The 27,004-nt window shown below is 36.7% G+C and overlaps 1 protein-coding gene across 2 annotated transcripts in view; it reads left to right on the top strand.

Annotated features, from left to right (window-relative positions):
* The window catches only part of USP34 (ubiquitin specific peptidase 34), a 283,644-nt gene that overhangs the window by 119,818 nt on the left and 136,822 nt on the right, over nucleotides 1-27,004 (top strand). For both annotated transcript variants that reach the window (XM_031008389.3, XM_063695856.1), the window contains exons 11-21: nucleotides 1,286-1,411; nucleotides 1,589-1,718; nucleotides 2,690-2,725; nucleotides 3,089-3,219; nucleotides 3,495-4,105; nucleotides 7,939-8,153; nucleotides 12,264-12,379; nucleotides 12,467-12,594; nucleotides 17,951-18,040; nucleotides 20,552-20,647; nucleotides 26,527-26,609. In XM_031008389.3, coding sequence (XP_030864249.2) covers nucleotides 1,286-1,411; nucleotides 1,589-1,718; nucleotides 2,690-2,725; nucleotides 3,089-3,219; nucleotides 3,495-4,105; nucleotides 7,939-8,153; nucleotides 12,264-12,379; nucleotides 12,467-12,594; nucleotides 17,951-18,040; nucleotides 20,552-20,647; nucleotides 26,527-26,609 — 1,762 coding nt within the window. The remainder of the gene's footprint in view (nucleotides 1-1,285; nucleotides 1,412-1,588; nucleotides 1,719-2,689; nucleotides 2,726-3,088; nucleotides 3,220-3,494; nucleotides 4,106-7,938; nucleotides 8,154-12,263; nucleotides 12,380-12,466; nucleotides 12,595-17,950; nucleotides 18,041-20,551; nucleotides 20,648-26,526; nucleotides 26,610-27,004) is intronic.

Consider the following 27,004-nt stretch of genomic DNA (forward strand, 5'->3'; position numbering starts at 1 on the left):
AATCTGTAATGTTATTTAATACTATATTTAAATTAACATTCTTAGTCAAGACCTATAAAAGTGGTAAACTTACTGAGTATTCACTTCTCCTTAAAATCAAATACTGTTTGTAGTATTGAAGTACTGCCATTGTTTTTTAAATGGATACTTAGTGGTGTTAAAGTAAATAGCAGTAGAAGCACATAGTGTAATTTATAAGAAGCCTCACCAAGATAGAAGAATTCCTGCAGTATTATGTTTTCTTACATGTATTTCACCTTACATTTCAGTATTAGGTTGTGCATATTTACCCTGAAAGAGAAGCAGCAGAAGAGAATTCATATGTGTATGCCTACGAAATATAAAAATCAGTGTTTTTGAGTAAAATCTACATTTTAATAGATTTTTTATGTATTAAAAGTAGGAAACTTTACATTTGACAGCCCTCAAATTGGGAATTACTTGTCTAATCTTCTGTTTATTACCTTATCTTGATTTAGTAGTTAGCAGCTTCATGGCTGTAAAATACTTTTATTTTACATGACGTAATATTTAGTGTTTATATCTTCATAAATATTGTCCCTCATGAATTTACATGTTTGTGTTTATTATAACAAAGAAGTCTTTGTATCTCATGGTTTATTATTTTATAGATCTTTATAAGGGTTTCTGTTGTGTACTCTAGTAAAATAAAAGCATTATATAAATACTTTATAAAGATTTAATAACAAATCTGGCACACCTGTGATAATTTACTTTTTTCTCCTAAGTGTAATTTATTGTCTTATTTGTATTTTAATTTACTATTTAACTTATTTTTGTATTATGACATGTAAATTAATTCCATTGGAATCAAGAGATCTTCCCACCATAGCCGCCTATGTAGCTGGGACCACAGGTGTGCACCTCAGCACCCACCTAATTTTCAAATGTATTTTTTACAGAGATGAGGTCTCACTATGTTGACCAGACTGATCTGAAACTCCTGGGCTCAAGCTGTCCTGCCAACTCAGCCTCCCAAAGTATTGGAATTACAGGCATCAGCCACCACACCCAGCCTTCCCTCTTATAATTAGGAAATTCAGCTTGTCATTTGTTTGGTTAAGTTTCATTTCTGTTTAGGTGAATTTGTTTTTACTGTTTTATGCACTGCCATTCATCATCTTGGATAATTAGCATTTTACCATCATATTAAAAAATATTAGTGTACTGGCCAACTTTTTGACTTTCAAACTGTTTTTATATCAGGTAATCTACATGTGTTGGGCAATTATTTTTGACCATTCTCTCTAACTTGATTTTCTAGTTGAAACATTGTAGTCGGTATATACATGACTTATTTCCTTCACTCATCAAGAATTTGGATCCCGTACCACTTAGACATCTACTTAATCTGGTCTCAGCTCTTGAGCCAAGTGTTCATACTGAACAGGTAATACATTCAAAACATGATAGTTTTTTTTTTCCCGTGAAGTGAAAATTTCCTTGTGATTCAGATAATTTAACTTTCATTTTATTGTCTTGGCATTTCAGTTTGACAAAAAGGATATTAAATTTGTTAGTGTTGCCTGGAATTCTCAAACTGAAATCTCTCCCTCTTTTTTTTTAGACACTGTACTTGGCATCCATGTTAATTAAAGCACTGTGGAATAACGCACTAGCAGCTAAGGCTCAGTTATCTAAACAGAGTTCTTTTGCATCTTTATTAAATACTAATATTCCCATTGGAAATAAGAAAGGTTAGTAGTGTCATGTATTTTGAAGTAAATTGTTGAGAGCTTCTCACTCAGATTTGAAATATTTTCTGCTAATACATTCAGTTCAATCTTTATTTTAAAATAAGTGTGGGATGGGTAGAAGAGTGCATATAAAAGGATTAATACTGTGATTAGTTCGTGTTTTGGTTTACCTTTTAAATGAAGGATAGTGATGAAGTCTTTGTAGTTACTGGATTTTCTCAGCTTTGGTTATCTTTTTTTTTTTTAAACAAAAGCTTTGGAGATTTCATTTTGTAAACAAACAAGTTTTGTTTCAGAAATAATTTTTAGAGTAGAACATAATGATTCAGTTATCTTGTGTTTTCTGCTTCATAGTTTTCTGCCATGTCAGGTGCTTTGTGGGGTTTTTGTTGTTGTTGTTGTTGTTGTTGTTTTTTGAGACGGAGCCTCGGTCTGTCGCCCAAGCTGGAGTGCAGTGGTGCGATCTCGGCTCAATGCAAGCTGCGTCTCCCGGGTTCAAGTCATTCTCCTGCCTCAGCCTCTCGAGTAGCTGGGACTACAGGTGCCCACCACCACGCCCAGCTAATTGTTTTGTATTTTTAGTAGAGACGGGGTTTCACCGTGTTAGCCAGGATGGTCTCGATCTCCTGACCTTGTCATCCATCCGCCTTGGCCTCCTAAAGTGCTGGGGTTACAGGCATGACCCACTGCGTCTGGCCAGCGGGTATTTTTTTTAACATATATAGCTTTCAAGGGCTTTCTGAAACATTAGTTGAACCCAGTTTTTGTCTCCTGACAACATATACTACCCCTCTCTTAGGCTTTTCTGTGCAGGCATCCCCAACAACTACTGTAGGTGGTGGGGACTTAACCTTATTGCAGGTTTCTCCACCTATATCTTGTTGATTATGTAATATGAACAACTGATACGCTGTCTCAAAGAAGCTGAGTCACTTAGAATGTTTTTCTCCTTTTTTTTCCTTTTCCTTCAGAGGAAGAAGAGCTTAGAAGAACAGCTCCATCACCTTGTAAGTTGAGCCTTAGAAATTCATGGCAACATGACTTAGTTTTTTATAGTGATTTTCTAGAGTTCATTGATTTTACATAATAATAAATTTGTATCAGTCATAAAGTTCATTTTGAGGAGATGTAAACCTTTAACATATTCGTGTTACCCATTTTTCTTAAAATCATAAACATCTTGACTTTTAATTGAATCTTACATCTTCTTTAGAAATCATGAGCAAATGTTAACATATTTAGAGATTTTATTTTTGGCTACTTAGCATAAAGCTTTGGTAACTAGGTCAAGGAACCAAATGATAATGTCATTCTGTTAAGTCAATGTTAATATAAATTAGAAGTAAAAACAAAAAATGTATTTTATATAGGGTCACCTGCAGCTAGTCCTCAAAGCAGTGATAATAGCGATACACATCAAAGTGGAGGTAGTGACATTGAAATGGATGAGCAACTTATTAATAGAACCAAACATGTGCAACAACGACTTTCAGACACAGAGGTATGAAAATAGGTTTTTCTTTTTTTATAGGCATTTTTGGCTTTCTGGCGTGTTTATCATTTGAATTGGGTATATATACATAATTCATGTTTGGGCTTGTCCTCTCCTTTACGTAATATTTTTGACGTCCTTTGAGTTTTTAATTCCATTTTGTATTGTTCAAAGGAGTATAACAAGACTGGCAGCCTTTTTAAAAAGTACAGTTTATTAATGTTGGTTACCTTTTTTCTTACTGGTTTAAATATTTATTTAAATCTGTTTGTTTCAAAATACAGGAATCCATGCAGGGAAGTTCTGACGAAACTGCCAACAGTGGTGAAGATGGAAGCAGTGGTCCTGGTAGCAGTAGTGGGCATAGTGATGGATCTAGCAATGAGGTTAATTCTAGCCATGCAAGCCAGTCAGCTGGGAGCCCTGGCAGTGAGGTACAGTCAGAAGACATTGCAGATATTGAAGCCCTCAAAGAGGAAGATGAAGACGATGATCATTGTCATAATCCTCCCAAAAGCAGTTGTGGTACAGATCTTCGGAATAGAAAGTTAGAGAGTCAAGCAGGCATTTGCCTGGGGGACTCCCAAGGCACGTCAGAAAGAAATGGGACAAGCAGCGGAACAGGAAAGGACCTGGTTTTTAACACTGAATCATTGCCATCAGTAGATAATCGAATGCGAATGCTGGATGCTTGTTCACACTCTGAAGACCCAGAACAGGATATTTCAGGGGAAATGAATGCTACTCATATAGCACAAGGGTCTCAGGAGTCTTGTATCACACGAACTGGGGACTTCCTTGGGGAGACTATTGGGAATGAATTATTTAATTGTCGACAATTTATTGGTCCACAGCATCACCACCACCACCACCACCATCACCACCACCACGATGGGTAAGCCTACTTCAAAATAAATATTCAGTTCATATTTCTTTTAGGGAAGTATTATATCGTATATTCAATTTGCAATTTATTCTGTACTAGTGCTATTCATTAGTAGTATAGTGCAAACTATAAATGTAAGCTACAAATAGATAATTTCAAGTTTTCTATTGGGCACATTTAAAAACACAAAATGAAGCAGGTTGTTGGCCATGTGCAGTGGCTCACACCTATAATCCCAGCACTTTGGGAGGCCGAGGCAGGTGGATCACTTGAGGTCAGGAGTTTGAGACCAGCCTGAACAACATGGTGAAACCCCATCTCTACTAAAAATAGAAAAATTAGCCGGGCATGGTGGTGCACGCCTGTAATCCCAGCTACTTGGGAGGCTGAGGCAGGAGAATCACTTGAACCTGGGAGGTGGAGGTTGCAGTGAGCTGAGATCACACCACTGCACTCCATCCTGGGCAACAGAGTGAGACTCAAAAGCAAAACGTTGAACAACAACAATAAAAAACCAGGTTGTTAATTTTAATCATGTTAAACCAATAATATCCACAATGCCATTTCCACATGTAATAAGTATAAAAATTAGTAAGGTATTTCCTTCCTCTTTTTCTTAGCAAGTCTTCAATATTTAGTGCATATTTTATACTTATAGCACTTTTCAATTTAGACTAGCCACCCTTTAATTCTTTAAAATATTTATTTATTCATTTATTTGTTTTCTTCTTCTTTTTTTCTTTGAGACAGGGTCTCGCTCTGTTGCCCAGGCCGGAGTGCAGTGGCACGATCTAGGCTCACTGCAACCTCCACTTCCCAGGCTCAAACAATTCTTGTGCCTCAGCCTCCTGAGTAGCTGGAATTACAAGCACCCACCACCATGCCTAGCTACGTTTTTAGTATTTTTAGTAGAGATGGGGTTTCACCATGTTGACCAAGCTGATCTTGAACTCCTGACCTCAGATGATCTGCCCGCCTCGGCCTCCCAAAGTGCTGAGATCACAAGTGTGAGCCACCAGGCCCGGCCTTTTTTTTTTTTTTTCGAGTTGGAATCTCACTCTGTCACCCAGGCTGGAGTGCAGTGGCACAATCTTGGCTCACTGCAACCTCCGTCTCCCAGGTTCAAGCGATTCTTCTGCTTCAGCCTACCGAGCAGCTGGGACTACAGGCGCCCCCCACCCCCCACCCATGCCTGGTTAATTTTTGTATTTTTAGTAGGATGGGGTTTCAACATATTGGCCAGGCTGGTCTTGAACTCCTGACCTGCCAAAGTGCTAGGATTGCAGGCGTGAGCCACTGCACCTGGCCTTTTTTCTTTTTTTTTTTTTAGTATAGAGACAGATAGGGTCTCACTTTGTCACCTAGGCTGTAGTGCAGTGATGTGATCATAGCTCATCATAGTCTCAAACTCTTGGGCTCAAGCAATCCTCCTGCCTAAGCTTTCTGAGCACTTGAGACTTAAGGTGTGTGTTGCCACTCCTAGCTAATTCTTAATTTTTTTTTTTTTTTTTTGTATAGAGACAGGGTATTGCTATGTTGCCCAGGCTGGTCTTGAACCCCAGACCTCAGTGCTTTTGCCGCAGCCTCCCAAAGCTCTGGGATTACAGGCGTAAGCTACTTATACCCAGCCTAGAGCTGCCATGTTTTATGTGTGTAATGGTCACATATGGCTAGTTGGTATTATATTGGATAACACAGGATTAGATTTTCAACTTCTTGTAGTAAATGCCTAAAAAAGATATGAGTGCTTATGGAAACTTTCCAAAATTGTGATTAAGAAAGGGAAATTTTACACATCTCCTAATTTTAGGGTATTTAAAAGGGTAAGCTCCAGCATAAAACTTTTTGGTTATCTGTGAAATATACCAAATATGTGATTCTGTCACTTAGTGGTGGTATTATGATGGGCAAAATAATTAATTTTTCTTCATTTTTTTCAATCTATAAAATGGGAACAATAATGCTAGTGCTTTGGAGGCTAAGGCAGGAGGATCGTTTGAGGCCAGGAGTTTGAGATCAGCCTGAGCAACTTAGTGGGGCTCCGTCTACAAAAATATTAAAAACACTAGCCAGGCATGGTATCACATACCTGTAGTTCTAGATAATTGGGAGGCTGAGGTGGAAGGATCGCTTGAGTCCAGGAGATCAAGACTGCAGTGAGCTGTGATTGCACCACTACACTTCAGCCTGGGCAATAGAATGAGACTCTGTCTCTAAAAATAAAATGGGCACAATAGTATCTATCTCATGGTTTTATTGTGAGGATTTCCTGGGCTAACTAATGTGATTGGTACACAATAAGTGCTCGATAAGTGTTAGCTGTATATTTATCATTGTCGTTACGAGTGATAGTATGTGAGTTTATGGTGAATCATGGGTATGCCCTTTATCAGATTGAGTTTTGCTATACTCGACAATTTGCCAGATCTTCCAGAATGCAATTAAGTTGTTAGGGTGAACTACATATCTATACATATTACTTCTTTATTTCCTTTGCTTTTTAATTCTTATCACTGATGCATCTGAGATTAAGGAAGTGTTTTTCAAGATTGGCATTTTGGGCCAGATAATTACAATTTTTTTTTTTTTTTTTTTTTTTAAACACAATCACACTCTGTTGTTCAGGCTGGAGTGCAGTGGCACGATCCTGGCTCACTGCAGCCTCCACCTTCTGGGTTCAAGTGATTCTCCTGCCTCAGCCTCCTGAGTAGCTGTGATTACGGGTATGCACCGCCATGCCCCAGCTAATTTTTGTATTTTTAGTAGAGACGGGGTTTCACCATGTTGGCCAGGCTGGTCTTGAGCTGCTGACCTCAAATGATCTGCCTGCCTCGGCCTCCTGAAGTGCTGGGATTACAGGTGTGAGCCACCATGCCCAGCCTTGGGCCAGAACATTTTTTTTTTATTTGAATGTATAGCAATGCTAATGTTGCCCTGTGCATTGCAGAATGTTTGCCACTATACTGAGCCTTATCTCTAGATTCCACTAGCATCTCCTCAGTTTTGACAACCAAAAATATCTCTAGATATTTCCAGATTTCCCCCAGGGGCCTAAATTCACCCCTGATTGAGAACCACTGGCTCACTATCTTGCATTATAGATACAAACGTTCACAGTTGTCCCCAGCACAGCTCATGATGAAGACAAAGCAGTTAAAAAACTGAGGTGCAATATATTCAGTTTGGTACACTGCAAATCTTAGTTTTGACACCTATACCCATTCCATACCTCACAAGACCTAATGATTTAATTTTTCACTTTAGCTCTTTTCATATTCTGTGTATTAATGGTACTACTTGTGAGTCTCTAAATCAACCCTGAACTTCATGTTATTTTTCGATTTTTTTAATCATTTTGTCTTTATGTCCGGTAACAGTGTGTTTTAGAAATGAATGCTTAATTTGGGTTTGTTTGGTTAGAAGTTCCCCAGTTAATATTAAGTCCATCAAGACTGCAGCCTTAAATTGGAAAGTTTTTTTGGTTTGATTCTACAGTTGTAAAAAACCACACTTTTTATGGTTTCACATTTTATAGACTTTGAGTATAAAATAATATGTAAATAGTGAGTATTAGTGATCTTGCCTAAAATTGTTCTTTGAATTTGTTTTAATGAGGTGTCTTAATAGGCCTGGTAATATGACTGTATATTGTAAAATTATTTAATAATTCTGACAGTGTGAAGTTTTCAGTTTCGTAAAGCTCTCAACATTCCATATTGTTAATAAGCAGATGTCGGTTTGTTTATAAGTGTATTTGTAAGTTTAAGAGAGGTATTTTTTGTGGTTCACAAATTAGATTCACATTCGTAATTACTAACTTTGTGCTTTTTTCTGTTTTGTAGGCATATGGTTGATGATATGCTAAGTGCAGATGATGTCAGTTGTAGTAGCTCCCAGGTTAGTGCAAAATCAGAAAAAAATATGGCTGATTTTGATGGTGAAGAATCTGGATGTGAAGAGGAGCTAGTTCAGATTAATTCACATGCGGAACTGACATCTCACCTCCAACAACATCTTCCCAATTTAGCTTCCATTTACCATGAACATCTTAGTCAAGGTAAGACTCTACAGTAAGTAAAATACATTACCTTCTTCACAACAGGAATAATTTATCTTACTTTGTTGAAAGGACTCAATAGTTAAGGTTATGGTACTTAAATGTTTTTGTCAAAATAACTTCCATATGGTAGGTTTTTTTTCCCCCAAGGGAATTAAATTATTATAAATAGTCCATCATGAATATAAATAAGTCCTGCAGTTCTATCGAGATATTCAGCGGGGAAAGAAAATATATAGCAATAATATGTAATAATTAAAGCTCTATATTTTAGAAAATATATGGTTGTATTAGAATTTATACTCAGAAATCCTAGAACCTAAAAGTATAGGAAATCACAAAAGATAAAATTTTATGATTCCATTTATATGATATGTCTAGAATAGGCAAATCTGCAGGCAGAAGGTTAGTGGTTGCTTGGGGTTAGGGAAGGGTAGGAGGGAATAAGGAGGGGCGAGTGTGAGAAATTATTGTTCAAGTCTAAATCAATCTTAAAGTAATGGGGCATGACTAGACTTGAAAGAATGGAGGATGGAGGAAGGTAAAGAGTAGTAGGGAATTAATGAGTAAAGCAAGAAAAAATAAGAAAGTGAAAAACAGTTTTAGAATTGGCAGTTTAAAGGCCTTAAACCTCTTGTTTGGTTGGTATCATCAACATATGCTGGCCTAGTAAATGGGTTTTGGAATGCCAGTACGTAATAAGTAAACTGGATGGATTACGTTTATGCAAAGAGGCCATAAACACACTTAGAAACACAACTTGTGGACCTTGGCAACAATTTACTGATTTGTATGTGTTTCTTGTACATGATCTGTCTAGGTTAAGTTACTTTGACTTATTTTATTGTTGTGCTGTTGTGGTTGTTGAGAAAGGAATAGGTTAGATTGAGGTCATCTGACTGAATGTGATGCCGTATTTGTAAATTGTTACCATTCTTTTCTCAAATTTTCCTTTAATCAGTATTTTACCTATTTTTTACTGCGTGGAGTTAGAAATTGAACAAAATGGTTTTCTTTTCACAATCCATTGTAGACAGAATAAAATGATAGTATATGTTAATGCTTTCCAAATCTACCTTGTTTTACAATGTTTTTAGTACTAGAAGACCTCCTCCAACAGAGTAAGACAGTCAATTTAAAAATGGGCAAAAGTGTCGATCAGATACTACATAAAAGGTGATATATAGAAATGGTCAATAAGGGCTGGGCATGGTGGCTCACACCTATAATCCCAGCACTTTGGAAGGCTGAGGTGGGCAGATCACTTGAGGTCAGGAGTTCAAGACTAGCCTAGCCAACGTTGTGAAACCCCATGCCTACTAAAAATACAAAAAAAAAAAAATTAGCTGCGTATGGTGGTGCTCACCTGTAGTCCCAGCTACTTGGGAGGCTGAAGCAGGAGAATCGCTTGAACCCAGGCAGTGGAGGTTGCAGTGACCCGAGATCACGCCGCTGCACTCCAACCTGGATGACAGAGTGAGACTCCGTCTTAAAAAAAAAAAAAAAAGGAAATGGCCAGTAAGTACACTCTCTGTGTCTCTTGTCATCTGGTAAGTGTAAGTTAAAACCACAGTGAGGTACTACTACATACCTATTGAAATGAGTAAAATTAAGGACTGATACTATCAAGGATTGACATTAGAATGTGGAGCTGGAACTGTCATAAGTTGCTGTTGAACATAAAATATAATCACTTTGGAGAACTGTGTGTTAGTCCATTATTGTGTTGCTATAAAGAAATCGCCTGGTGAGGTGGCTCACATCTGTAATCCCAGCACTTTGGGAGGCCGAGACAGGTGGATCACCTCAGGTCAGCATCTCGAGGCCAGCCTGGCCAACATGGTGAAACCCCGTTGGTACTAAAAATACAAAAATCAGCTGGGTGTGGTGGCGGGCACCTGTCGTCCCAGCTACTCGGGACGCTGAGGCAGGAGAATCACTTGAACCTGAGAGGCGGGGAGGTTGCAGTGAGCCAAGATCATACCACTCCACTCCAGCCTGGGCAACAGAGCGAGACTGCATCTCAAAAAAAAAAAAAAAAAAAAAAAAAAGAAAGACCTGAGTCTGGGTAGTTTATAAACAAAAGTGGTTTATTTTGGCTCACAGTTGTGCAGGTTGTGCAAGAAGCGTAGTGCCAGCATCTGCTTCTGGTGAGGGCCACAGGAAGCTTACAATCATGGCAGAATGTGAAGGGGGAGCAGGGGTCTCATGGCAAAAGTGGAAACGGAGTTGGAGGGGTGTCACTCTCTTCTAAACAACCAGATCTCATCTGAACTCAATGTAAGAATTCACACTGTGGTGAGGACAGCATGAAAACATTCATAAGGGATCTGCTCTCTTGACCCAAACGCCTTCTACTAGACTCACCTCCAACACTGGAGGTCACATTTCAACATGAGATTTGGAGGGGACAAAACATTCAAACTGTATCAAACTGCTTTATCACAAAGTAAAATATATACCTACCATATGACCCAGCAGTTTTTTTGCCCTAGGTTTTTACCCAAAAGAAGTGAAAACATGTCTGCCAAAAGATTTGTTCATGTGTGCTGCTTTATTCAGAAGGCCTTCCAACTGGAATTAACTGATATATTCACATAGTGGAATTTTGCTCATCAGTAGAAAGGAAAGAACTACAGACACATCCAACATCATGGATGAATATTGAAAACATCATTCTGAGCAAAAGAAGCTAGAAATAGAAGAAAGTACATACTGTGTATTACTTATGTGCAGTTCTAGAACAGTCAAAAGTAATTTGTAAGGAAAGAAAGCTCCTCAATCATTGCCTAGGGCTTGAGGGTGGGGATTGATTGTAAAGGATCACAAGTGAACTTCCTAGGGTGATAGAAATGTTCTCCATCTTGATTATGTATGTATTTCGATAAAATTACGAAAGCGAAATACCAAAACAGTCCCCCCACCCATCCAAAAAAAAAAGACAAGCCACAGACTAGAAGAAATATTTGTAAATTATATATCTATGAAATGGATTGTATTTGGAATATAAAATAATTTCATAACTCAATAGTAAGACAACCCAATTAAAAGAGTGGCAAATTACTTATTTCACCAAAGAGGTATACACATGGCTAATAAGCATACGAAAAGATTCTCATCATTAGTCATTAGGGAAATGGAAATTAAAAACCTCAATGAGATTTTACCACATACCTTAATAGGTATGTGAAATTAAAAATAGGTATGTGAAATTAAGAGTGACAGTACTACGGTGTTAGGGAGAATATGGAAGAAAGGGACTGATGCTCTCGTACACTGCTGATGGGAATGTAAAATGGCACAGCCTCTTTGGAAATCTTTTCAGCAGTTTTCTTTTAAACATACATAATACCTTATGACTCAGTGATGTCAATCCTCAGTATTTACCCAAGAGAAAGGAAAGGAAATGATGCAAAACTTGTTACACAGATGTTTATGGTAGTTTTGTTAATAATAGCGTAAAACTAGAAACTATCCAAATGTCCTATAACTGGTGAGTGTCTAAACAAAATGTAGTATTTCTATAAAAGAGTCTTTTAATTTGAATGTTGCGGGTAAATTATCTCCAGTGAAAATAGTGTTGTTTTTTTTTTAAATATAGGGATTATAAAAGATTATATAGGTCATTTAGAGGTATGTCTAGTTAATTATTTCAAATATGTTGTCTTATTCACACTTAGTTTCAAGTATTTATGTACAGTTCTCTTGACGTGAAAATAGTAATCACTATAAATAGCAAAGAGACTATAGAAAGGAAACGATTTCACTTTAGCCTTATCAAATCTAAATGGCACTATTCTTCTCTCCTCATAAGTATTGTGCCATGCTGGGTGCAGTGGCTTACACTTGTAATCCCAACACTTAGGGAGGCTGAGGAAGGAGATTACTGGAGGCCACAAGTTCAAGACCAGCCTGGCCAACATAGCGAGACTCAGTCTCTATTTAAAAACAAAAACAAAAACAAAACAAAACAAAATATTGTGCTAATGTGTTTTTATTTTATGATCTGAGAAAAATATCGTATACTTTTCTTTGGATTTGCTAACCATATGAATGCTATAATCAGTCAGCTGCATTTCTCTATAGTGTATTTTTTTTTTTTCTCTTCAGGACCTGTAGTTCATAAACATCAATTCAACAGTAATGCTGTTACAGACATTAATTTGGATAATGTTTGCAAGAAAGGAAATACTTTGTTGTGGGATATAGTCCAAGATGAAGATGCAGTAAGTTATTTAATAGAACTAGAAGACTAAGAAATTTCAGCAAGATGCAATTAGGATAAATAGTAATTTTATATACATTTTTTATAGGTTAATCTTTCTGAAGGATTAATAAATGAAGCAGAGAAACTTCTTTGTTCGTTAGTATGTTGGTTTACAGATAGACAAATTCGAATGAGATTCATTGAAGGTTGCCTTGAAAACTTGGGAAACAACAGGTAAAGACGAATTTAAAAATTTTTAATGCAGTAGTCAAAGTATTTGGGTGTGGGGGGACATTCTTGTTGACTAGGTGTGATGTTTTGATACTGTTTCATATACCTGTATTAATCTGTTTTTTAGTAATTATAGTTTTCATATGAAATTTAGAGGTTTCTTCTTAACATGGTTCATATTTTAGCACTCAGTGTTGCTCTTTTCAGCACCTTTCACCATTCTTTGTTAGATCCACCCAACAGAAACAAAAAAATAACAATACTGTCTTTTTGATTCTGGGAACACCTTGGTGATTACTCTGTTTTCAAATTGCAGTTAAATGTTCTTGAACTGTCTCATAAAGGATGCTAAATAAGTTAAGTGAAATTTTACTTAAGCTACAATATAAACACTTTGATATTAGTATTGTTCTTCCATTTAGATGTATCTTTTAATGTCTCAGCATTTGTAGTACACAAAAGACTAGGTTAGTAACTCATCAAGTTGTATATATTAGATATGTACAGTTCTTTGTCATACCTCAAAAGTGTTTTTGTTGTTTTTTGTTTTAAACAGATTAGTGTTTTTTTCTCTTGTTTGAATTCTGCCTCATATTTATGTACTTCTCATTGAGACTCAGTTGATTACACATTTCTTGGTTTTCAGTGTTCTTCCATGGATACAGTTTCATGTTTCCCTTGACCTATACTGCTTTGATAGTGTTCCATTCTCTAATGTAGTGAAAATACGATTCTGGTGTGTATGTTGACAGTTCAGTTATTAATATATTGTTTTCTGCTCACATCTGTGTAGTCCTGCTATGATTGTCTAATTTTACCAAATAAGTGCTTGAAAATATTTTTTTCCCTTATTGAATTTTAAAAGTATATGCTATATTTTATTTTCTTTTTTTGGTTCTTTAAAGGGCAATACGTTGAACAGTTACAGTAGAAAAATTCATTGTTCATGCACATATAAGAAACCACTAGTAGAACTTTGTAAATGAATCAGTTGCCTCTTTTGGTATTCATTCTTTGTTTTTTTGGACATGGAGTCTTGCTCCATCGCCCAGGCTGGAGTCCAGTCGTGTGATCTTGGCTTACTGTAACCTCTGCCTCCCGCATTCAAGCGATTCTCCCACCTCAGCCTCCTGAGTAGCTGGGATTACAGGCACCTGCCATCATGGCTGGCTAATTTTTGTACTTTCATAGAGATGGAGTTTCACCATGTTGGCCAGGCTGGTCTTCAACTCCTCACCTCAGGTGATCCTCCTGCCTCGGCTTCTCAAAGTGCTGGGATTACAGGCGTGAGTCACCGTGCCTGGCCGGTATATATTCTTTGAAAATAATTCTTTAAATGGCTGGATGATATGTCATCATTTACATAGGTTTTATAACAATTAATTGTAAAATGTTAATTTTCTTTTAAAAGTCTTCGTGAAAACACAAATTTTAATAAGTGGTTCAATAATTTATACTCTCCATATGTGCATCTGCATACCCTATGGCCCAGTAATTCCTCTTCTAAGTATATGCCTAACAAAATATACCCTGGTGATCACCCAAAGGCAGAGTCAAGAATGCTAACAGCATATTGAAAATAACTAGGCCGGGCGCAGTAGCTAATGGCTGTAATCCCAGCACTTTGGGAGGCCAAGGTAGGTGGATTGCATGAGTCCAGGACTGAGACCAGCATGGGCAATGTGGTAAAACCTCGCCTCTACAAAAAATACAAATAAAAGTATCCGGATGTGGTGGTGTGTGCCTGTAGTCCCAGCTACTTGGGTGGCTGAGGTAGGAGGATTGCTTGTGCCTGGGGAGGTTCAGGCTGCAGTGAGTCGTGATCACGTCACTGCACTCCAGCCCTGAGCAACAGAGTGAGACCTTGTCTCTAAATAAATAAATAAATAACATAACTACGTATTCTTTGCATAGCTATTCAGATGCAAAAAAAAAGTAGAAAGGATAATTGTGGACTATTCATTGAAATACTATATAGCAGTAACATTGAATGAACAGTGAACAACTACATGAAACAACTTGGTTGAATTTCACAAACACAATGTTGCAAGAAAGAAGCCAGACACAAAAATATTATGTATCTCTATTATTTTATTTATATCGTGTAAAAACAGGTGAGTTCTTGTATTTAGTAGACTGGGTAATAGCTACCCTGAGGTGACTAGTGGTTGGAATGGGGACACATTAGAGGCTCCTGGAATGCTGATACTGATTCGTTTCTTGATTTGGTTGCTGGTTACATAAATGTGTTTACCTCAATATTTTGAGCTGTGCACTTAGATCTGTGCCCTCTTTTGTATGTATGTTTATTATACTTCAATAGAAAGAGAAAACTGTATGAAAGATTAAATATCATGCAGCCATTAAGGGTCCTATTTTCAAAGATTATATAATGATTTAGGCAAATAATTACAGGCCTAACCATTAAAAAGAAAAGATTGTAAGAAATAAGTCAGAGTGTAATCTCTACAATGCAGTTATTTTTGGGAGGATTGAGGTTTTTTGTTTTGCTTTTTTTTTTTTGAGATGGAGTCTCAGTCAGTTGCTCAGGCTGGAGTGCAGTGACATGATCTTGGCTGACGACAGCCTCTGCCTCCCGGGTTCAAGTGATTCTCCTGCCTCAGCCTCCCAAGTAGCTGGGAATGTAGGTGTGCACCACCACACCCAGCTAACTTTTGTATTTTTAGGTGAGATGGGATTTTGCCATGTTGGCCAGGCTGGTCTCGAACTCCCGACCTCAAGTGATCTGCTTGCCCTGACCTCTCAAAGTGCTGGGATTATAGGCGTGAGCCACTGCACCCAGCTTGAGGTTTTTTTTTTTTTTTCTTTGTGCCTATTTGTTACTCAGTTTTCCTAAAATGAGTACATACTTCTTTTATAGGTAGGAAAATTAAAAAGATCCAAAAGGGACCAGGTACAGTGTCACGCGTGTAATTCCAACACTTTGAGAGGGTGAGATGGGGCATCTATTGAGCCCAGTAGTTTGAGACCAGCCTTGGAAACATAGGAAGACCCCATCTCTACAGAAAAACTTTAAAATTAGCTGGGCATGGTGGCCCGTACCTGTAGTTACAGCTACTTGGGAGGCTGAGGTGGAAAGTCAAGGCTGCAGTGAGCCAAGATCGCACCACTGCACTCCAGCCTGGGCAACACAGTGAGACTTTGTCTCAAAAAAAAAAAAAAATTGTGCGGACACACACACACACAATTTGTTTTGCTTCCCTAGAGACTATATTATATATGGCATTTCACGTCAACTTTTGATATACACTGTAATTTTAAATGACTGTTTTGTAGAATATATTTCTTTAAAATATGGAGTCCTAGATTAGACAAAATCATCCATATGTAACTTCAGCTGTGAAGACCAACAGTGAATGTCTCTGTTCTAAGATAACAAAAAGCTGCGTTAGTAATTCTTACAGGACTACCACACTGTTGCATAGTCATAAGCTTTTGGTTACAACACAAACTCTTGGAATAAATCAAACAACTAGTGCAATTCAGTATAATAGGATTATTCTTGAGTCTAAAATTAGTGTATTATTACTCTGGATCATTGAACCTTTATCTTCTCTTTGAGACAGTCTCACTGTGTCACCCAGGCCCAAGTGCAGTGGTGCAATCTCAGCTCACTGTAACCTCCGCCTCCCAGGCTCAAGCGAGTCTCCCACCTCAGCCTCCTGAGGAGGTGGGACTACAGGCATGTGCCATCATGGGTGGCTAATTTTTTGTATTTTTTTGTGGGAGACCGGGTCTCACTGTGTTTCCCTGGCTGGTCTCAAACTCCTGGGCTCAGTCTGCTCACCTTGACTTCCCAAAGTGTTGGGATTACAGGCATGAACCATTATGCGTTGGCCATTGAGCCTTTGTGGTTGCCCATTGAATCTTTTTATCTTAACCACATTGTTGCCTAGGATTATGTGTTTTGGTATTTGAAATTTTCAGTCTTGAAAGAATTTGTGAAATGTAAGTTTGACTATAACACTTCCCTTTTATGCTTTTGTTAGTTTTGTAAGCATATCAGTAGTCAGAACTACTTGGGCAAAAAAGTTGATAAGTCATTATAACATCTCATAGTCATTATAGGAGAAATTCTACAATTTAATCTTTATTGGAACGAGTTGTATATTTGATTTTGTAAAGTTTCCTTTTTCATTGAACCATAAATTATTATCACCAGCCCAAAATTATCTTTCCCATTCTGTGTTTTATTAATTTATAGTCTAAAAGCAGTACTTTCTGTCATTTAAAACCAAATTTTATCAGTTTCAATAAAATGTTTTAGTGCTTTGGGATGACTTTGACTCTGTCTTTGGTCATTATAGCACTTAAAATGTGTGTCTTTGTTCTTTGGAATTTGATTCTTTTAAATGGGAGAAAAGTTGGAAGTTTTTAGATAATCTTAGGAAAAACTCTTAAAAATCTTTTAGCCATATATAATGTAATTATTCCTCAATAATTCAGCACTTATAAATTCTGGAGAAAAGCATTCCTTTAGGGTAGGAGTAGAAGGAAGATGAGTCTTATTTCTACATTCCTACTTTTGGTTTGTGTCTTTCATGAACCACACCATTATTCACTGAACTCAGTCAATAACCACTTAATGCCTGGCGTCTTATTTCTCTAATGTCAAACATATACTTGCTTGCACGTTGCGTTTTATAAATGAAAACATGTTTATTGAAGAAAATTCAGGAAGTGAATAAAATTTACTTCCTAAATTTGTGAAAAATTTTTTCATGAAGCAGTATTGGCTTCTAAGATTAAAATAAGTTTAGTTCTTCATTAGAATTTGTTTTGCCTCTTTTAAGGCTCATGCAGCCAACCTCCTTTCCTACTTCCAGGATTTCTATGTCAGTATCTGTCCTATACCTGTTCCTTTCAGAGGATAGGCAGACTCAGATCTACTTGAAGTTTTAAAGTAATTTCCTTTCCCCTTTCTGCTCCTTATACTTTTGAGGTATGTGGTGTGCTTCCATTAGTGACGTGGTTCATAAGGTCATGATTCTCAATTTGAATGCAAATCATATTGAGAATTTAGGAGAAAATGGTAATGACTTGTGAAGAAATAGTTTCATTTAAGAAACATCTTTAAATGCTCTTCACTTGCTTTTTTACCCAGATATTTATAGTGTGTTTTACCTTAAAGATCTTGGATTGGAATTTTTTAAACTTGGAGTTCTTGCCCTAATATGTAAAATGAATTTATACTTCTGAGAAAAAAAGTTTAATGTTTGTGTAATAATATGTCTCTATGCAAGATTCATTAAATCTTTTAGCATTTAAAATTTTAAATGGCTGAATTTCTATAAAAAGAATTACTAAAATTATTTTGTGAATGTTTCTGCTGTTTCAGATCAGTAGTAATTTCACTTCGTCTTCTTCCAAAACTATTTGGTACTTTTCAGCAGTTTGGGAGCAGTTACGATACACACTGGATAACAATGTAAGTAAATAAAAGAAAGAAAAGTATTTATTTTAAAGATTTTTTTCTAATTATAGTTATCTAAAGGTTTTGACTAACCTACAAGCTTTTACTCTGTACCAGGAAAATTTGAGTTTCATGTGGTTTGTTTTCTTAGATTTTTCTGCCACTTACCCCTGTGGAGATTATATCCTGATCAGTAGGAAAATCTGTGTTTTGTTTTCTTCGGAGTTTGAGAACAGTACTTTAGCAATTAATACTCTAATTTTAGGGAGATTTTTAGTGTATGCAGCTACAGCAGAGTACTTTAGAAGAAGAGCCACACTAAAGTAAACTCTGGCATGCCTTTAATTTTTCCCATTTCTAGGAATTGGCTGTAGACCTAACGTCATATTTGGGGTAATCTTGACACTACCCTATTACAGGTTGAGTATGCCTAATCTGAAAAATCTAAAATCTGAAATGCTCCATAATCCAACATTTTTGGAGCATCAGTAGGACACTCAAAGGAAATATTCATTGGAGCATTTTGGAATTTGGATTTTTGGAGTAGTTATGTTCAACTGCTATGCATTCTGTGAATATTACGGAATCTGAAAAAATTTGAAACACTTCTGGTCCCCAGCATTTTGGATAAGGGATATTCAACTTGTACTCCATTTGTGGAGAACTTATGATTAATGAATGTTAAAATAATTCTTCCAAAGGTAGAACTTTTATGTGAAATCGACCCCATGTTTTGGTAATAAGTCTAGAGAAAGTTGTCTACCACAAACAATACATTAAGAAGATGTGTTGTATGCTTTATTCTAAATAAGCTTTTGGAGAGATTTCGGAGACATTTGAATTTTAGGGAAAATTCGACTTGTTGAAGGATTCATTTGTGAGATCAAGTTCTCAATTCTAAGCTTAGGTGGTAAGAACACTTGTTTGCTTTCACAATGGAGTATCACTTTTACAGTTCTTGGAAGTCTGCACTATAATTCCGTATTGGATGAAGTTAATTCTTCTGAGTCATATACCTTGCTTCTTATAGTTCTTTTAAAGGGAATATGTTTAATCTGGACCTTTATTATTATTTAGAAGTATCTTAGTCTCTTTCTTTGGTTAATACTACAGTAAGAATCCAGTGAAGGTTCTATTTTTGCAAGGAAGGTCCTTCAGCTTCCAAAAGGAGGGGTAAGGGAAAGCATTTAACATCACTGAAGAACAAGAATAGTGTGAGCCATTTTTCATTGCCTCTTTCTATAATTTTTAAGTGGCTGAATTTCAAAATTCTAATGCAGTAAAGGCAGTCATTTGGTGCTAACACGGGCGAGCAGGTGTCATTATAGTCAGTGGAGGTGGTTCATATTAAGGAGTAACTTTCTTGTAGAGAAGGGGCAGTCTCTGAATATTCAGTTACTTAATCAAGTACCCGAACCTAAATATATTGAGTTGAAACTCTTTTAGCTTGTTCCTTAAATTAAATGTAAATAAGCTTAATTAAGGAAAATTCACAGGGTTTCCATTACCACAAGAGATTGGTATCCTAAATCTCATAAACTACATCACTTAAAAGAACTCCTGTGGTTATTTGACATCAGTAACAACAAAAGCTGTCATTTATTGTGAATCTAGTATGTATAGCAGCACTTAATATTTAGTACATATTATCTCTTAAACTCGTTCTAATGGCCCATAGTTTAAAATTGGAAACTTATCCTTGACTCTTTTAATAAACCTTCAAGCAAACAGACTTCCAGAAGACAGCTTACTTGCCTGAAGCTGTGTTGTAGCAAGTGTATTGGAGCTGGCTTGAAACCCAAAGTCTTTCTTCTTTCTACCACTTGACCTTTATTTAGTGAATAGCAAGGTGAAAGTAACTTCTATTTAAAATATGGCTATAACACAAACACGATGTAAATTACATGGAACTTAGAGAATTTTAATACTTCTACATCTGTACATTTTAGCAGATAAATTGCTAATAGGTGTTATATGAAATACATTATGTTAATTATGGAAGTTATGGACCCTGGGATCTCTGAATGTATATGCCACTATTTGTGTTTTCATTTTAGTATTTCTACATTATTTTGGAACTCAGTGCTGGGTATTTCTTTGATTTTTTTAAAAAAAATTTTGTTCAAAAATATAAGCAAATTAATGACAAAAGATATATGCAGTAAGTTTATTGTATGCCTTCTGTATGCCAGACATTGTGCTAAGTAATGACCAAAGCACATAGTATATTCTTATATGAAATGGTATCATATTACTTTTAATATTAACTCAAATTAGTCATTGATAATACTGCTTTCACAGGCATTTTGAGATTAAAAACTTACAAAGGTACTTTAAATTCATAAAAATGAAGGAACATTGCTTTATATCTTTTCACCATTCAAATATAAATAAAACGTGTATATTTTTCGTAACTAAAATTTTACATTTGAAGATTTTTTTAGATTTGCATATTTACTGTCATAGCATAGATTTATTCTCTTACCCTGCCCACTTTAAAATTATTTTTTCCTTTATTTGGGCCAGGTGGGCAGAAAAAGAACTGAACATGATGAAGCTTTTTTTTGATAATTTGGTATACTACATTCAAACTGTGAGAGAAGGAAGACAAAAACATGCACTGTAAGTACCTCTCAACTGGGTTAAATACATTTGTGTGGATGTCTTTCCTTTGAAAGATGATTTTCCAGTGTTTTAACTTTTTTTTTATATAATAAGTAATTGTAACAGAAAACTTTATTTGTATAAAATTATGAAAAGGCTGCTAGAACTTTTTAAGCTGAAAGATTCTTAGGAGGTTACTCTTAAATTCTTAGGTAAATGTAGCTGGCTCACTTTTGGGGGTTGGTTAACCTTCACTATTGAGATTTGTTCAAAGATAACTGTTTTTAGGAATCAAAAGTAAATACATTTTTTCAGAAACCATGGATATGCTTGTTTTAACAGTTTAGAGCATTGATTCTAAAATTTGTAAATATTTACTTCCAAAATAATTAACAGTTAATTTAAAACATTTTATTATAATTGCATACTAGTATTAGAAAGTTTAGGACGTGTGGAAGGTTTTAAAACTGGTGGTATATCATTAATATTTTCTCATTACATCAAAATATTCTCTGGATATATTCAAGTGATTTGGGACAAAAATTGGTAGAAATGGATTGGTGGTGGTATAGCTGTATTTGAAGCTTCTTTAAGGAGACGCATAGGAGATTCAGAAGATTTCTGCTGGTGAGCTGATTGTTATGGACTGATGTCCATGTTGAGGAAACCAGTTCAATGCCACTACTGGCATATTAATGAAGAAGAGGAGGAGTCACACTGTGATTGAAAAAATCACATAGAAAACTTCCACAAAGGTGGAAACTAAGCAGACTGTAGAAGTGTTCGGAAAAGTCATAGACCTTTAAGGCATGCATACTTCTAAAAATAAATTTACTTATTTCCCTGCACAAATCAGTTACTTCTCTGGATTTTATTTTTACTGTGTCCTTTAGGGTGCAGCTATCCTCCCACTTGCCTAAAAGTTGAGACTTGAAGCATTTTTGTACTCTTATTTCCAAACATGAATAATGATGACGATGAGAAAAAAGCCAGTGTTAGTTGATATTTACCATTGTGTCAGATATCAACTATTTTAAGATATACAACAACCCATTTGAGACGGTCTTACTTTAGAAATTAGTATACTGAAGCTATATGATATGACAACTTGTCCAACGTCACACACAAAGAATAGAGCGAGCTTCTGTACCGACAGTCTGTTTCTGTTATAGAATTTGTATTTGTAAATGCTACATTACACTGCCATTAATCTCTACCTTTTTGTTAAAATATACCCCATGTCTTTTCACAAGTTGACATTTCCACAAACACTACTTTTATCCTTATAACTACCTCTAGTTTAGTCTCCTTGCCTCAGTCTTCCCATATGTTGGTTCATTCTTTCTATCTGTCAAATTAGGAAGGCAGTATGGTACTGGTGGGAAGCCCATGGGCTTGAGAATCATGCAGACCTAGCTCTAGGTTATTAATCTATTATTTTAACCTTATTTCAATTATTTACCCCTCTAATTCCAATTATTTACCTTATAAGTGTTTATAAGAATTTAATGAAATGATATAGTGAATTGTACGTGGCACATAGGTTATCTACAAATTGTAGTTACCTGGTTAAAACAAATAATATAGCACATGAAATATACAAGAATTCTGTCTTTTAACCCCATCCAGAGATTCTTCATGGCATAAAAAATAAAATACCAATCTCTTCAGCTTAGTATTCTGGGCTGTCTATGAACTAAACTCAACCTTTCCGGTTTTATAGTTTAATTTTTTTTGACAGTTTATTCTACAAGCTTATCAAATTATTTCTGGGGTATTTCTATTTACTGTATTCCATAGCTTTGCTTACAAAGTTCCCTCTATACAGGATGTATTATTTTAAAATTATATTAAAATTCTAACTGTTATTCCAAGTCAGTATCCTTCTTTTTTCCTATTGAAGCAGAGTTTGACGATAATGGTGGCCTCTTGAATCCAAACATTACGTTTATGCTCTATAAAAATCATAGGATCACCAGGCATGGTGGCTCATGGCTGTAATCCCAACACTTTGGGAGGCCGAGGCAGGCAGATCACCTGAGGTTGGGAGTTCCGGACCAGGCTGACCAACATGGAGAAACGTCGTCTTTACTAAAAATACAAAAAAAAATAGTCAGGCATGGTGGCGCATGCCTGTAATCTCAGCTACTCAGGAGGTTGAGGCAGGAGAACCACTTGAACCCAGGAGGTGGAGGTTGCAGTGAGCCGAGATCGCACCACTGCACTTTAGCCTGGGCAACAAGAGTGAAACTCCGTCTCAAAAACAAAACAAACAAAAATCATAGGATCAACAAAGAGCAGAAATAAAACCACACATGGCCCACATTTTTATTAGGAGATGGGGAGTTAATTACTTGTCAGCGAAGAAATAAACACTAGGTTATAAAAGAGCTCCCACCACAGCTGTAAGCCTGTGGACTTGAAGAGCAGGACTTGAGAGGCATAGTGAAAGGGAAATGGAAGTCATAAAGTGAATCATCCTCGTAAAGATAAAGTCCAACATTAAGTATCAAAAAGGAACATAGGTCTGAGACTTAGTTGTTCACTGCATTGACAACAGTGAAGTTACTCACTTTGTTAGTGGAATCAGAGGTGAGCAAAGCATTGCTTCTGTGGTGAAAAAGGAGTAGGGCTCCTTGGAGATGTGTTTTATGTGTTTTTAGGGTATACTAGAATAATCTTTCCAACCTTTAAATCTGCCTTGTTGGCTGCCATCCTAGGAGAATAAAACTCTTAGAACAGAGAGATGTTGTCTGGACTATTTTGATATAATTTCCCTATTTCTTCAGGGTGTAAAACAAGTGTATATTTGCTACTCTTTGTTCATGCATACTTATTTCAGTATTTTTTTTCCAGTGGAGATTAAAATAGGAAAGTTCTGAAATTTTTCACCAAGGGGGGAAAAAGATTCTTGTAGCATGAAAGATGATATTTTTATTTTTTCATTTTGTAATTTTTGTTTTTTGATTTTATATATTTTTTTAACTTTATTTTTTTTTTTTTGACGGAGTTTTTGCTCTTTTGCCCAGGCTGGAGTGCAATGTCGTGATCTCAGCTCACTGTAACCTCCACCTCCTGGATTCAAGTGATTCTCGTGCCTCAGCCTCCCGAGTAGCTGGGATTCCAGGTGCCTGCCACTGCACCTGGCTCATTTTCGCTTTTTAGTAGAGACAAAGTTTCACCATGTTGGCCAGGCTGGTCTCGAACTCTTGACCTCAGGCGATCCACCCGCCTCCGCCTCCACCTCCCAAAGTGCTAGGATTACAGGCATGAGCCACTGTGCCTGTAGTATGTTCTTAAAAGGACATATTACGTGTTTCTTGAATCCAGTGCCCTCTAGAGAAAATCTTGTCTGTGGAGGCTACAAAGAGATTTTCTTTTAAGGCAGTAATCTGTTACTAAAGTTTCATATCTTTGGGGAGACTATTTTTGTCCTGTATTTCCTGTGATGTCAGAAGCCATGGACAAGCCCATGAGAATTTGTCAATATTGATACCATCTTTGTCTGACATCCCAAGAAATTTTTCTCACGGGTGGTTTCAGCAGCGCATAGGACTCTGGTGGAGCCCACAGAGATCTTTGAAGTGCAGCATCAGGGGCTATACTGTGGGAGTACGAAGGGACTAGACCCATGCCTTCAGGGTTATGAGTCCCTTATTCTGAGATGCAAGTATAGGGGAAGAATTATTTCAGATGTAAAGGCACTCAGTAAAGGGCAAGACTTTATTCTCCTTTTATGTTTGATTGATGTCCCGTAGACAAGGCAAGAGGATACAGTAACGTAAAACCGCAGAACTGATGGGTCATACAACTCATTTTTGAATTTCTACTCAAGGCCTCTGCTACAAAATCTCTTGTTGTTTAACTTAAAAAGCCTAGAAGCCCTTAAGAGCTAGCTGTTCTTGAATTTTATCTGGGTTGCCTTATAGTCTGAGAGTTGCTTATCAGATTTCCTCTCCCCTACATCTCGTCATATGTATTTTCACTTTCACAAAGGTCAGTGCAGCATTAATGAGGCAAAAGTTAATCTTTTCTTTGCCAGCGTTAATAAGAGACCCTAAAGAGCAGCGAAGGCATGTCCAATGAACTCAATCTTCAGAAAACTTAAGCTTTAAAACTTCAGTAATGAATTTAGTGCGATTTTGGGAAGCTAATTTTGGGATGCTGTTAAAATTTTGCTCTTACTTGTGGATTACAGGACATTGAATTAAGATGCCCAGGCTGTGCACAGTGGCTCATGCCTGTAATCCCAGCACTTTGGGAGGCCAAGGTGGGTGGGTCACCTGAGGTCAGGAGTTGGAGACCAGCTGGCTAATGTGGTGACACCATATTTCTACTAAAAATAAAAAAAAAAAATCAGCTGGGTGTGGAGGCATGCACCTGTAATCCCAGCTCCTCGGGAGGCTGAGGCAGGAGAATCGCTTGAACCCAGGAGGCAGAGGTTACAGTGAGCTGAGATGACGCTACTGCACTCCAACCTGGGCGAGTGTGAAACTCCGTTTCCGCAAAAAAAAAAAAAAAAAAAAAAATGCCCGTTGACCTTCTGCATGCTAGGTTATAGATCAGAGCATAGACCAGCCACTGTTTTATGTTGGCAAAGCAGTTTGGGCAGTTGATCCACGGTCTGCCTTTTGATCTGTAAAACAGCAATAATAGCTTATTATTAGTTTCATTGAGTGCTCAGATACTTGAACTAGAATGTGATATTATAGACACAGTTAAATATGCAGTTCACTGGGGTTGCCAAAGGAAAAGAATACTTTTAAAATGCAAACCTGGGCCAGGCATGCTGACACCTGTAATCCCAGCACTTTGCGAGGCCAAGGCAGGCAGATCACTTGAGGTCAGGAGTTTGAGACAGCCTGGCCAACATGGTGAAACCCCGTCTCTACTATAATAAAAATAACAAAAATTAGCCGGGTGTGGTGGCGCACGCCTAGCTGGGATTAGCTTGTAATCCCAGCTACTCCAGAGGCTAAGGCACGAGAATCACTTGAACCTGGAAGGCAGAGGTTGCAGTGAGTGGTGATACTGTCACTGCACTCCAGCCTAGACAACAGAGTGAGACTCTGCCCCCCTTCCAGCCCCAAACACACAAATTTTTAAAAAAGCAAACCTGATGATTACCTCCACCCCAAACATGGTCCCCTCACCCCCACTCACCAGCACTCTTCCCTGACTTCCTTTTCCATCTCTTCTTTCTGACTTTGGGGCTGACCACAGTCTGTCTCTTGTTGATCTATTCAGACTCATCTCCTACCCTACCTCACTAAAAGTTGCTTCTTTAAAAGTTTCAAAAGCAACTTTTTTATTAAGCATCAAATTTTATGCATGTGAATTATAATTATTTAGATTGGAAATAACATTCAAAAATACAAATGTTGTATCAGCTCTACTTTTCATGAACTAGATGTATGGAAATATTATTTTATTAGTGTTTCTTGGGTACGGAATATATTATCACTAAAGGGACCATGATATGAAGTATGTAGTTTTTAGATAGAGATGGTGTTTTTTACTTGTTGCCTATTCTAACTTACGTTAGTTTTTAGATAGAGATGGTGTTTTTTACTTGTTGCCTATTCTAACTTACGTGTGTGTTACATACTTTTAAAATGACATACTTCCTCTGCTTCACTGTTGAATTTTTGTGTGCTTTCTTATGTAATTTGAAAGTAAACTTTGTTGTAGTTTCGAGATTTGTGTAATATATTAAATAGTATAAATTTTTTTGTTTTGCCTTTATGAACTTCTTTCGTGTAACCAAAGATACTTAGTTAAAATAATTATGAATTATTAAAACAATTTTTGGTATAAGTTATGCATAGGACCACTAAATTTTTTAAAGTAATTAAGAAATAGGATATTTAATTATCTTAATGACTTTTAAATTATAGGTACAGCCATAGTGCTGAAGTTCAAGTTCGTCTTCAATTCTTGACTTGTGTATTTTCAACTCTGGGATCACCTGATCATTTCAGTAAGTTTTTTAATCAGTACTTTTTTAAAATCTGTTTTGACTATTGGAAGAACTAAATTTACTCTCTCTTCTGATTTCTGCAGTTTTTTTTTTTTAGTTTAATTTAATTTTAGAGTCAGTGGGCACATGTATGTTTGTTACAGGGGTATATATTGCGTACTGGTAGGGATTGGGCTTCTTGTGTACCCATTACTCAAATAGTGAACATTGTACCCGATAGTTTATTTTTCAACCCTTATCCTGTTCCTGCCATATCCCCTTTTGGAGACTCCAGTGTCTATTAGTTTCATCTATATGTCCATGTGTACCGATTGTTTAGCTCCTGCTTACAAGCAAGAATGTACGGTATTTGGTTTTCTGTTTCTGAGTTAGTTCACTTAGAATAATGGCCTTCA

The sequence above is a fragment of the Gorilla gorilla genome, chromosome 12, assembly GCF_029281585.2.
Source record: "Gorilla gorilla gorilla isolate KB3781 chromosome 12, NHGRI_mGorGor1-v2.1_pri, whole genome shotgun sequence".
Classification (NCBI taxonomy): Eukaryota; Metazoa; Chordata; class Mammalia; order Primates; family Hominidae; genus Gorilla; species Gorilla gorilla.